The sequence below is a fragment of the Bos indicus genome, chromosome 13, assembly GCF_029378745.1.
Source record: "Bos indicus isolate NIAB-ARS_2022 breed Sahiwal x Tharparkar chromosome 13, NIAB-ARS_B.indTharparkar_mat_pri_1.0, whole genome shotgun sequence".
In the NCBI taxonomy this organism is placed as follows: Eukaryota; Metazoa; Chordata; class Mammalia; order Artiodactyla; family Bovidae; genus Bos; species Bos indicus.
In genome coordinates, this window is record NC_091772.1 from 46,817,662 (window position 1) to 46,830,254 (window position 12,593).

At 41.5% G+C, this 12,593-nt stretch overlaps 1 protein-coding gene across 5 annotated transcripts in view; it reads left to right on the top strand.

The window, feature by feature from the left end:
- DIP2C (disco interacting protein 2 homolog C) overlaps positions 1-12,593 on the top strand; it is a 294,165-nt gene that overhangs the window by 257,235 nt on the left and 24,337 nt on the right. For all 5 annotated transcript variants that reach the window (XM_070801128.1, XM_070801126.1, XM_070801127.1 and 2 more), the window contains 2 exons: positions 3,079-3,209; positions 10,992-11,160. In XM_070801128.1, coding sequence (XP_070657229.1) covers positions 3,079-3,209; positions 10,992-11,160 — 300 coding nt within the window. The remainder of the gene's footprint in view (positions 1-3,078; positions 3,210-10,991; positions 11,161-12,593) is intronic.

Here is a 12,593-nt window from a genome sequence, read left to right on the forward strand (position 1 = left end):
CCACTGAAAACTTACAATAAATAATTCAGTAAAGTACAAGATAACAAAATCAATACAGAGAAATCTGTTGTATTTCTGTACACTAATAATAAAATAGCAGAAAGAGAAATTAAGGAAACAGTTTTATTTACAACTGCATCAAAAAGAATACCTAGGAATAAATTTAACCAAGGAAGTAAAGGATCTATATACTGAAAACTGTAAAATATTGATGGAATAAATTGAAAAGGGCAAATGAAAGATATTCCATACTTTTGGATTGGAATAATTAATATTGTTATAATGTCCATACTACCCAAAGCAATCTACAGGTTCGTTGCAGTCCCTATCAAAATTCCAATGGCATTCTTCACAGAAATAGAACAAACTATTCTAAAAATTAGTATGAAACCACAAAAGACCCAAATAGCCAAAGCCATCTTGGAAAAGATCAGAGCTGGAGGCATCATGCTCACTGACATTATAAGGCTACAGTAATGCCAACAGTATGGTACTGGTACAAAAACAGACACAAAGACCAGTGACACAGAATAGCCCAGAAATAAACCCACATATAATGTTAACTCGTTTATGGCAAAGGAGCCAAGAATATGCGATGGGAAAGAACAGACTTTAAGTAAATGTGCTTGGAGGATTGGACAGCCACGTGCTAAAGAATGAAACTGGAACAATTTTCTGCGTCTGTAAAAATGAACTCAAAGTGAATTAAAGACTTGAACATAAGACCTGAAACCATAACTCTTCTAGGAGAAAACATAGGGGTCAGCTCCTAGACATCGGTCTTGGAGATTTTAGTTTGACATCAATAGCAAAGGAAACAAAAGTTAAGCAAGTGGAACTACATCAAACCAAAAGCTTTTGCACAGCAAAGGAAACCAACCAATGAAAAGGCAACCTAGTGAACGGGAGGAAATATTTGCAAACCACGTATTGATAATGGGTTAATATCCAAAATATGTAAAGAACCCGTACAACTTAAGAGCAGAAAAACAATTGCTTAAAAATGGGCAGGGGATGTAAATAGACATTTTTCTGAAAAAGATATACAGATGGACAACAGGTACAAGAATATATGCTCAGCATCACTAATCATCAGGGAAATGCAAATGAAAACCACAGTAAGCTATCGCTTCACACTTGTCAGGATGGCCATCATCAAAAAGACAAGAGAGAACATGTTGATGAGGGTGTGGAGAAAGAGAAACCCTTGTGCACTGTTGGTGGAAATGTAACCTGGTGTAGCCACTATGAAAAACAATGTAGAGGTTCCTCAAAGAGTTAAAAATAAAACTACCATATTATCCAAAAATTCCGCTTCTGGGTATTGATCTGAAGAAAATAAAAACACTAACTCAGAAAGATGTCTGCACCCCAGTGTTCATAGAGCATTATTTTACAATAGCCAAGATATGGAAACAATATCAGTGTCCGTTGGCAGATGAATGGATAAGAAAAATGAGACACGCCTGCCCACTCACCCACACCATCTATAAGCACACAGTGCAGTATAATTCAGCCACTAGAAAGAAGGAAATTCTGCCATTTGTAACAACATGAGTGAACCTGAAGGACATCATGCTAAGTCAGAAAGACAAATGCTATGTGATCTCACTTATATGTGAAATATTTTTTTTTAAAAACCAAGCTCATAGAGAAAACAGATTGGTGATGGGCAAAAACAGGTGCAGGGAGCCAAAAGGTACAGGCTTCCAGTTATAAATAAGGGCTGTGGATGTATTGTACAGCATGGAAATGGTAGTTAATAGTGTACTGTGTTGCGTACTTGGAAGTTGGTAAGAGAGTAAATCTTAGTAGCGCTCTTCATTAGACTTACTGTGGTGATCATTTTGTAAGACATACACATATATATGTTGTGTACCTGAAACTAGCATAATGATGTAGATCATTTATACCTCAATCAATCAGTCAATTGTATGTGAAGTCTAGGGAAAAATAAATTAATGAAAAAAAATTTTTAAGTCATTTAACCATGTATGTGAGGTTTTATTTCTGGGCTATCTATTCGATTCTGTTTTTCTCTGTGTCTGTCTTTATGCCACTACCACACTGTTTTGATTACAGTAGCTTTCTACTAAGTTTTTAAATCAGAAAGGGTGAGTCCTCTGACTTTGTTGTTCTTTTTCAAGAAGCATCAGTAACATTCAGAGAAATCCAATCAGATGACCAAGAGCTTTTATTAGCCAGCTTGGGAAAAGAGATGAGACACACCAGGAGTGAGGGCCTTCCGTCCTAGCATGTAGGATCCCTGTCAAATTCTGCTCAGATGCTCTGCGCTGGTCCCTTTTACAGTTCAGCTCTGGGTGATGTGCAGTCCACACTAACTTGAGAAGTGTCTAAGACCATGAAGTTGGTTAAGTTTTCTGGGCTGCTTTTACTTTCCTGTTCCTCTTAGATTAGTTTGGCTAGAAAGCATCTGTGAAAATTGATGTTATTAGATATAATTTTTCTGTATTTTAAAAGAATTCACATTCCATACTGACTGTTGTGGGACTGGCTGCTGCCTTTAAAGAAACTCTTAACTGTAGCTATGCTGAGACTGGACTTGGGTTTCAGTCAAATGATAAGCTTATCTCACTGCACAAATGGGTGTGACCTTCAGCGAATCTTTACCAACAGGAGTTGTGCGTCCAATGTGCTCTGCTGGTCCCTCTGCTGCATGACAGGTGCAGGGCTGGGTCTGGAGGTGAAGCACGAGTCAGGTGTTGTCTCTGCCTGGAGAGGGCACATGATTGGTCACATGTCCCCATGTACTGTACAGGCTGTGGTGGGGTCGCAGTCGAAGCCACCATTCAAATGCAAGACGTCCTGACCTCATGGGCTAGAGTTACTAGACCAGGAAATTTTGCTTGTGGCTTACTCACTGAAAACGGGAAGACTATTGAGAACCCACAGCCTACCCTCTCCTAATGGAACCAGAGCTTGGCTACAATTGTCCTGTCTGAGACCACCCTTAGCATTGGTGTCTGGTCCAGTGCGTTCTGTGCAGCCTGTGGTGGTGCAAGAGTCCTGAGGCTGGGCTGCAGCTCTGGCGCCTGACACAGCCTTGCTGTCTTGCAGATGTCTCATGCAGCCACCAGTGCCTTCTGCCGTTCTATTAAGCTGCAGTGTGAGCTCTACCCCTCGAGAGAAGTGGCCATTTGCTTGGACCCTTACTGTGGACTTGGGTTTGTCCTGTGGTGCCTCTGTAGGTGAGTTTTCTCTGTATCTCTGTGATATAAGTAAATAATCATGCATGCTTTTTCAGATCACCTGTGAGCTCAGACCTGCTCATGGGAGGGGGCTGCCTGCAGGATGTGGCTCCCTCTCAGCTTGGCTCTGCATGCTGGTAGCCAGGTAGCCACACTGTCCAGCGTCTGGAAAGTTAGTCTCTGTAAAATTTGCTGAAACTAACAGAGACAGCATCTGGGTCCGCTCTGAGAAGCTGTCTGTTGGGAACCTGTTTTCCAAGCAACTCCCAGACCTTGGGCTTGCTTCTTATAGCTCCAAATCTTTGCATATGTCCCAGGCCTAGAACTGTGACCAGGGGCATCCAGGCTCTTTCCTCCTCAGCTTCTCCCTGACTCTAGTTGGGGGATGCTGGGAGCAGGTTCCTCTCCCCTCCTGGCAGGTATCAACAGTATGTATGGAAAGAATGAATGTTTATTGGCATTTTTCTCTAATTGTACATATATGTTCATCGTAGAAACTTTAGAAAACACAAAATAATATAAAGAAGAAAATTAAGCTTTCCATAAGTATACAACCTAGTGAAAGTGAAAAAAAGTGAAAGTCGCTCAGTTGTGCCCAACTCTTTGCAAACCCCATAGACTATACAGTCCATGGAATTCTCCAGGCCAGAATCCTGGAGTGGGTAGCCTTTCCCTTTCCCAACCCAGTTCTCCTGCATTGCAGGCAGATTCTTTACCAGTTGAGCCACAAAGGAAGCCCAAGAATACTGGAGTAGGTGGCCTAACCCTCCTCCAGCAGATCTTCCCAACCCAGGACTCAGACTAGGTTCTCCTGCATTGCAGGCAGATTCTTTACCAACTGAGCTATCAGGTGATTCCACTAAATACACTATTAGCATTTTGGCATATAGTCTTTCAGATTTTATTTTCTAATATAGTGTACTACTTTTTATTAACATTTTCAAATATATGCAAGTATTTTAAGTGTGTAGAAATGCTATAACAAACACCAGGGCCCAGCAGCCAGCTTCACATGGACTGTGTTTTGCCAGTTTTGTGTCAGGGTGATGGAAGTGTTCTAGACTGCATTGTGGTGAGCATTGTTTGACTCTGCAAATTTGTCAAAGTTCTTTTAATTCTGTGCTTCAAATGGTTGGATATATGATATGCAAATTATACCTAAGTAAAACTTGTTTTGTTTTAAAAGAAAACTCCTTTCCTTGAAGTAACTGAGGTATATGGCACAGACCCTTCCCTGCCCATTCAGGAGGCTAACCAGTGTGACACCACAGGGCGACATGTGTTATCCTGAGTTGTACAACTGCCTTGCTCAGGGTGCCCAAATTGTGAGAGTTATCAATTCTTTGTATGTTTTATCAAATTAATAATCTGAAATCATTGAGTTATAAATGTATACCTTTATATTAGTTACCAGAATGTATTTTTTCTCTTGTTTCCTGGTCAACCATTTTTTATTTTAATTTTTTTTATTTAGGTTTTCTTTTTCAGAGCACTATTAGCTTCACAGCAAGATTGAAGGGAAAGTGCAGAGATTTTCTGTTCCACCCCACCCCCACATGCACAGCTTCCCCATTATAAGCATCTCCCACCAGAGCATATGTTTTTTACAAACTAGGAACCTACCTTGATGTATTATCATCCCAGAGTCTGTAATTTACATCAGAGCTCACTCTTGGTATTGTAGAGAGCCCAGAAACAGACTCAAGTAAGTACAGTCCTTTGAGCTTTGACAGACGTGCAGAAGCAGTACAGCCATACAATGACCTTTTCAAGAGATGGTGTTGGAACAACTGGACATCCATCCCCGCCCCCTGCAAAAAAATGACTCTACACAGAGGCTTTGTGGCCTTCTCAAAAATAGATCAAAATACATCATATACCTAAATGTGAAACATAAAACTATAAAACTAGATGATAACTTGGAAGAAAATCTAGATAATCTTGGGTTTGGTGATGACTTTTTGACATACCTCCAAAGGCTTGATCATGAAAGAAATAATTGACAGACTGACTTTATTAAGATCAGTTATCTCTGCTCTGCAAAAGGCACTGTCAAGAGAATGGGAACAGGCCAGAGACTGGGAGAAAATGTTCCCAAAGTGTTTTTAAATTGTTCTGTTCTTTTTGAAGTTAAGATCTAAACTGAAATAGTTGAGGTTTGAGAATTTCGCAGGAAATAATTTCTTCCCTATAAGCAACCTGCTATTATTAAGTTGGAAAGTATAATAGACAGTGCCAAGAATTCAGTATTGGTTAATAAATGAAACAGCAAGCAATCAACTTTTGTTGGATTGAGACCAAAAAAAGGCAAGTAGAAACTTGGTGAATCAGGTTTTCTGTTGTCCTGTATTAGGATTTAATAGCTTTTTTATTAATGTTGACTTCCATTTACAGAAGTGAAGACAGAGGTGAAACTATGCTTAATTTCCACAAATGTGCTTAGTTTCTCCAACCTTGAACTCCACCCCATGGACCCCACCTTTTCATGCCCATAGCAGTCTGATCAAGCGAATCTTTTATCCTGATGTGTATTCTTAAGAAAGCTAGTAATAGGTGATTTGCATTTTGTTTTCTTCATTTTGGGTCTCCTTATGACAGGATTTAAAAGGAAAATGCTGATAACAATATGGAAACGATAGATTGTCATAATTAAGAAGTGTATCGTTATAGGGTGTTTATGTACATTTTGGTTCCCTAACACACAGGACTCCAGTGTTGTTAACTGAGCTTGGTGTGTGCTGGAAAATGGGATTCCATGGTGACAGAGAAGTGTGTAAACTGGAGCTGGAACAGAAGCCAGGCAGGGGTTCTAGTTCAGGTGGTCCAGTTCATCCTGATTCACGAGTGGGTTGAATAACATTCAGCGCTCATGGAAAACTCCCAAGCCGTGTTTCCTGGTGGATAATTATGACTTGTATGGTGCACGATGTGCAGGGTTGTTAGATCTTGGGCTGTTACCTGGCACTGATCCAATTTTGGCCAGGATTGTTCTTTTAACATCCATTCAGCAGAGGTAAATTTTTCATTATTTTTATTTCTTCCTGCTTAATGCTGCCTTGAGGATTCTCATTGAAGTTGGCACCTGAGCTAAAAAGAAAGCTCTAATTCAGGGTCATTCCACACATGGTCTGTAGGCTGATTCTGGAGTGCCACATTGCAAAGGGCAGAGGGTGCGTTGGTGCCTATGGCACTAAACACCAAGGAGTCGTTCACTTGGGGGCTGCCGCTCGTGTTGGTGTGCTCAGGGGCAGGGATCTCCCTTAGCTCTCATGGCCCCTGGAAAGAAGACGAGAGCTCCAGGCACAGTCACAGGACCTGTGTGTGTGAGGGGCAGCCCTGGTGTGCTGTAGATCTAGGCTTCTCTTCAGACCCCAAGTGTGTATTCTTGAAAAGCTGATTGGTTAGAATTGAGAAAACAAGTAGGGCATGCCGGTTTCTCAACCAAATGGAAAAACTGGTTTTAAAGCACTGCAGTATTGTATCGGATACAAGAACTTTGGATAAAAGCGTGTTTTCACAACTGCAGGGCTTGGCTCCATTTGTGCAGGAGTGTTGTTGGATCCATCTGACTTGCAGTAAGTAGCTGTTTGACTAGGATGTCAGTATTGTAATACAGATGTATTTGCTGTTGTGCTGTTTGATCTCTTAAATAACCACCATATTATAAAGTGATCCTTAAAGACCTCAATCAGTTTCCGAAGGACAGATCTTAGAGAAAAATTGACAGAATTTTGAGTGTTACAATTATTGGAATGGCCTCTTACTGAGTTTTATATAATGACTATGAAAATAATTTTTATACGTTTCCATAGGGCTCCAGTGGAATGTGCAGTTTTGCATCTTATGTGAATAACAAAACTTTTACATTAGCAGGATTTCAGAGGAAATATTTGCAAACTTTCAAAGGAAAGTTTGGGGTATTAGAATCCTTTATCCTGAGACCAGGATGTACTGAGACCTGTCAGTATATCCTCAGAAGTCTTGGATTACCTGGTGGCTCAGATGGTAAAGAGTCTGCAGGCAATGCGGGAGACCTGGGTTCAAGCCCTGGGTTGGGAGGATGCCCTGGAGAAGGGAATGGCAACCCAATCCAGTATTCTTGCCTGGAAAATCTCATGGATGGAGGAGCCTTTTGTTCCTATGGGTGGGGCCATGCTCAGTAAATCTTTAATCCAATTTTCTGTTGATGGGTGGAGCTGTGTTCCCTCCCTGTTATTTACCTGGGGCCAAACTATGGTGGATGTGGATGTGATATTGTGGATGTGACTGGTGATAGAAGCAAGGTCCAATGCTGTAAAGAGCAATATTGCATAGGAACCTGGAATGTCAGGTCCATGAATCAAGGCAAATTGGAAGTGGTCAAACAGGAGATGGCAAGAGTGAACGTTGACATTCTGGGAATCAGTGAACTAAAATGGCCTGGAATAGGTGAATTTAACTCAGATGACCATTATATCTACTACTGAGGGCTGGAATCCCTTAGAAGAAATGGAGTAGCCATCATGGTCAAAAAAAGAGTCCGAAATGCAGTACTTGGATGCAATCTCAAAAACGACAGAATGATCTCTGTTCGTTTCCAAGGCAAAACATTCAATATCACAGTAATCCAAGCCTATGCCCCAGCCAGTAACACTGAAGAAGCTGAACGGTTCTATGAAGACTTACAAGACCTTTTAGAACTAACACCCAAAAAAGATGTCCTTTTCATTATAGGGCACTGGAATGCAAAGGTAGGAAGTCAGGAAACACCTGGAGTAACAGGCAAATTTGGCTTTGGAATACAGAATTAAGCAGGGCAAAGACTAATACAGTTTTGCCAAGAAAATGCACTGGTCATAGCAAACACCCTCTTCCAACAACACAAGAGAAGACTGTACACATGGACATCACCAGATGGTCAACACCAAAATCAGATTGATTATATTCTTTGCAGCCAAAGATGGAGAAGCTCTATACAATCAACAAAAACAAGACCAGGAGCTGACTGTGGCTCAGATCATGAACTCCTTATTGCTAAATTCAGACTTAAATTGAAGAAAGTAGGGAAAACCACTAGACCATTCAGGTATGACATAAATCAAATCCCTTATGATTATAGACTGGAAGTGAGAAATAGATTTAAGGGCCTAGATCTGATAGAGTGCCTGATGAACTATGGACAGAGGTTCATGACATTGTACAGAAGACAGGGATCAAGACCATCCCCATGAAAAAGAAATGCAAAAAAGCAAAATGGCTGTCTGGAGAGGCCTTACAAATAGCTGTGAAAAGAAGAGAAGCGAAAAGCAAAGGAGAAAAGGAAAGATATAAGCATCTGAATGCAGAGTTCCAAAGAATAGCAAGAAGAGATAAGAAAGCTTTCCTCGGGGATCAATGCAAAGAAATAGAGGAAAACAACAGAATGGGAAAGACTAGTGATCTCTTCCAGAAAATTAGAGATACCAAGGGAACATTTCATGCAAAGATGGGCTCAATAAAGGACAGAAATGGTATGGACCTAACAGAAGCAGAAGATATTAAGAAGAGGTGGCAGGAATACACAGAAGAACTGTATAAAAAAGATCTTCACAACCAAGATAATCACGATGGTGTGATCACTGACCTAGAGCCAGACATCCTGGAATGTGAAGTCAAGTGGGCCTTAGAAAGCATCACTATGAACAAAGCTAGTGGAGGTGATGGAATTCCAGTGGAGCTATTTCAAATACTGAAAGATGATGCTGTGAAAGTGCTCAATCAATACGCCAGCAAATTGGGAAAACTCAGCAGTGGCCACAGGACTGGAAAAGGTCAGTTTCATTCCAATCCCAAGGAAAGGCAGTGCCAAAGAATGCTCAAATTACCGCACAATTGCACTCATCTCACACGCTAGTCAGTTCAGTTCAGTTCAGTTGCTCAGTCGTGTCCGACTCTTTGCGACCCCATGAATCGCAGCACGCCAGGCCTCCCTGTCCATCACCAACTTCCAGACTTGACTCAGACTTATGTCCATCGAGTCACTGATGCCATCCAGCCATCTCATCCTCTGTCATCCCCTTCTCCTCCTGCCCCCAATCCCTCCCAGCATCAGAGTCTTTTCCATTGAGTCAGCTCTTTGCATGAGGTGGCCAAAGTACTGGAGTTTCAGCTTTAGCATCATTCCTTCCAAAGAAATCCAGGGCTGATCTCCTTCAGAATGGAGTGGTTGGATCTCCTTGCAGTCCAAGGGACTCTCAAGAGTCTTCTCCAACACCACAGTTCAAAAACATCAATTCTTCAGCTCTCAGTTTTCTTCACAGTCCAACTCTCACATCCATACATGACCACTGGAAAAACCATACCCTTGACTAGACGGACCTTTGTTGGCAAAGTAATGTCTCTGCTTTTCAATACGCTGTCTAGGTTGGTCATAACTTTTCTTCTAAGGAGTAAGCGTCTTTTAATTTCATGGCTGTAGTCACCATCTGCAGTGATTTTGGAGCCCCAAAAAATAAAGTCTGACACTGTTGCCACTGTTTCCCCATCTATTTCCCATTACTCAGCTCTAAAAAAAGAATGAAATAATGCCATTTGCAGCACCATGGATTGATCTAGAGATTATCATGCTAAGTGAAATAAGCCAGAGAGAGATAACATATGACATTGCTTATATGTAGAATCCAAAAGAAAAAAGATACAAAGGAGTTTATTTACAAAGCAGAAATAGACCCACTGACATAGAAAACAAACTTATGGTTACCAAAGGGAAAAGTGGTGGGGAGAGGGATAAATTAAGAGTTTGAGATTAACATATACACACTATTATATATAAAATAAAATAGGTAACGGGAACTATACTCAATATTTTGTATTGCCATATGAGGAAAAAGAATCTGAAAAAATACATCTGTGTGTGTGTATAACTGAATCACTGTGCTGTACCCTACAAGCTAACAGCTTTGTCAGTCAGCTACTCCATCCAGGCGTCCCTGGGGCTCAGATGGTGAAGAACCCGCCTGCTGTGTGGGAGACCTGGGTTCAACCCCTGGGTTGGGAAGATCCCCTGGAGAAGGGAGAGGCTACCCACTCCAGTATTCTTGCCTGGAGAATTCTATGGACAGAGGAGGCTGGGGGGCTCCAGTCTGTGGGGTCACAGAGCAGGATGTGACTGAGCCTGCACACAAGAGAATGCATGTATTTTCCTTAGTTCTTTTTTGGTATTTATTTAGATCATTTTGAGTGAAATTATAATCCTATTCTAGTTGTCTTAGTTTTATTTACTCTGAATGTCAGTTTTCTGAATTCGAGTTGGGCATGCTTTTCCTCAGTTGGCTGTTTAGTACACATGTAGCCTGCATGGCCTCTGTTGCAGCCCTCTTCTCTGCCTGTTGATGTGGCCACGGAAGACAGTACTGCAAGGACTGAGGGCCAGGTCCCAGTGAAACTTCGGTTGCTAAACCAGATAGCATCCAGTTCATTAACTGCTCTTCCGAACTTTCAGACCTTTTAACCAAAATTCAGTCCTATGTTTCCTACTGTGAGATTCAGTTTGTTAGTGTAGTAGCTTTTAGAGAAACCTACCAGCATCGTAGCTTTGAGATACCTCACTTAAGTGCTCAAAATGACAGTAACTGCAGATCATAGTTACATAATTCTTTTGTATTGTTCAGAATGTTTTCATAAACACCTTTTGTTTTTTATTTAAAAACACCGAGAGTAGAGTTGATGTGACTGTACCCTCTTGCAAATGGAAGCAGATGTTTCTCAGAGGCCAGTGGATCCCCCTCCTCCATCCTCGCTGAGCCCTCCCGTGTCTCTCTGCAGCGTGTACTCTGGGCACCAGTCCATCCTCATCCCACCGGCAGAGCTGGAGACCAACCCTGCCTTGTGGCTGCTTGCTGTGAGTCAGTACAAAGTCCGGGATACGTTTTGCTCCTATTCAGTGATGGAACTGTGCACCAAGGGGCTGGGATCACAGACAGAATCCCTCAAGGTAAGCAATGCAAGAGTGCCTGGAGCATTGCCAGCATCCTGGGGAAACACAGTATTGGAGGGCATGGAAGAGGTGTGGTGGGGCAGCCACTGTCACCTGAGGATTTACAGAGTTGCTTCTACATGAAAACCTCGTTTTATACCATGAATGTTTTCCCACTGCCAGAGTTAGAGATCAGAACGTATGTTATTGATGTCTTTAATTCTGTTCGGGCTGCTCGGAGTGGCCTGAACTGCCTTTTTAATTGTTGGTAGATTCAGTTTTATTCCAGTGATGAGGTTACAGTCATAGGTCTTAATTTAGCCACTCATTTTGTTTTTCTTGACGACTTTGATTGGTATATCTGGATCCTAACCAGATTTCATTTGTACAGTTCAGTGAACAGTGGTTTGGTTTTATTTGTTAATATTCAATTACCATTATGTGATAGCCGAGGACATCTGGGTAGACATACCATAATGTTCAAGTAACTAGGAGAGAATAATTGTAAGACCTGTTATTGTTAGTATTCCAATTGTTCACTGTTTCTATGCTCATATGTGAGAGAGAGAGAGAGAGAGTGTGTGTATACCCAGGTTATATTTGTGTGTATGTATATATACATACAAATTACCTATACACTTGGCATTAGTAAAGCAATGTGTTTCTCTCTCCTGGATTTTGTTTCCCTATTCAGATCCAGTGCATTAAGCTTGAATGAGAAAGCAAAATGCATGGTAACTTTGATATTAAGCTACAGAAATAAATTATTATTTCTTCAGTTCAGTCACTGAGCCATGTTGGACTTTGCGACCCCATGGACCGCAGTACGCCAGGCCTCCCTGTCCATCACCAACTCTCAGAGTTTATCCAAACTCATGTCCATTGACTCAGTGATGCCATCCCACCATCTCATCCTCTGTCGTCCCCTTCTCCTCCTGCCTTCAATCTTTCCCAGCATCAGGGTCTTTTCAAATGAGTCAGCTCTTCGCATCAGGTAGTCAAAGTTTTCAAGTTTCAGCTTCAACATCAGTCCTTCCAGTGAACACTCAGGACTGATGTCCTTTAAGATGGACTGGTTGGATCTCCTTGCAGTCCAAGGGACTCTCAAGAGTCTACTCCAACACCACAGTTCAAAAGCATCAATTCTTTGGTGCTCAGCTTTCTTTATAGTCCAACTCTCACATCCCTACATGACTACTGGAAAAACCATAGCTTTGACTCTGTGGACCTTTGTTGGCAAAGGAATGTCTCTGATTTTTAATATGCTGTCTAGGTTGGTCATAACTTTCCTTCCAAGGAGTAAAGTGTCTTTTGATTTTATGGCTGCAGTCACCATCTGCAGTGATTTTGGAGCCCCCCGAAATTAAGTCAGCCACTGTTTCCACTGTTTCCCCATCTATTTCTCATGAAGTGGTGGGACCAGATGCCATGATCTTAGTTTTCTGAATCTT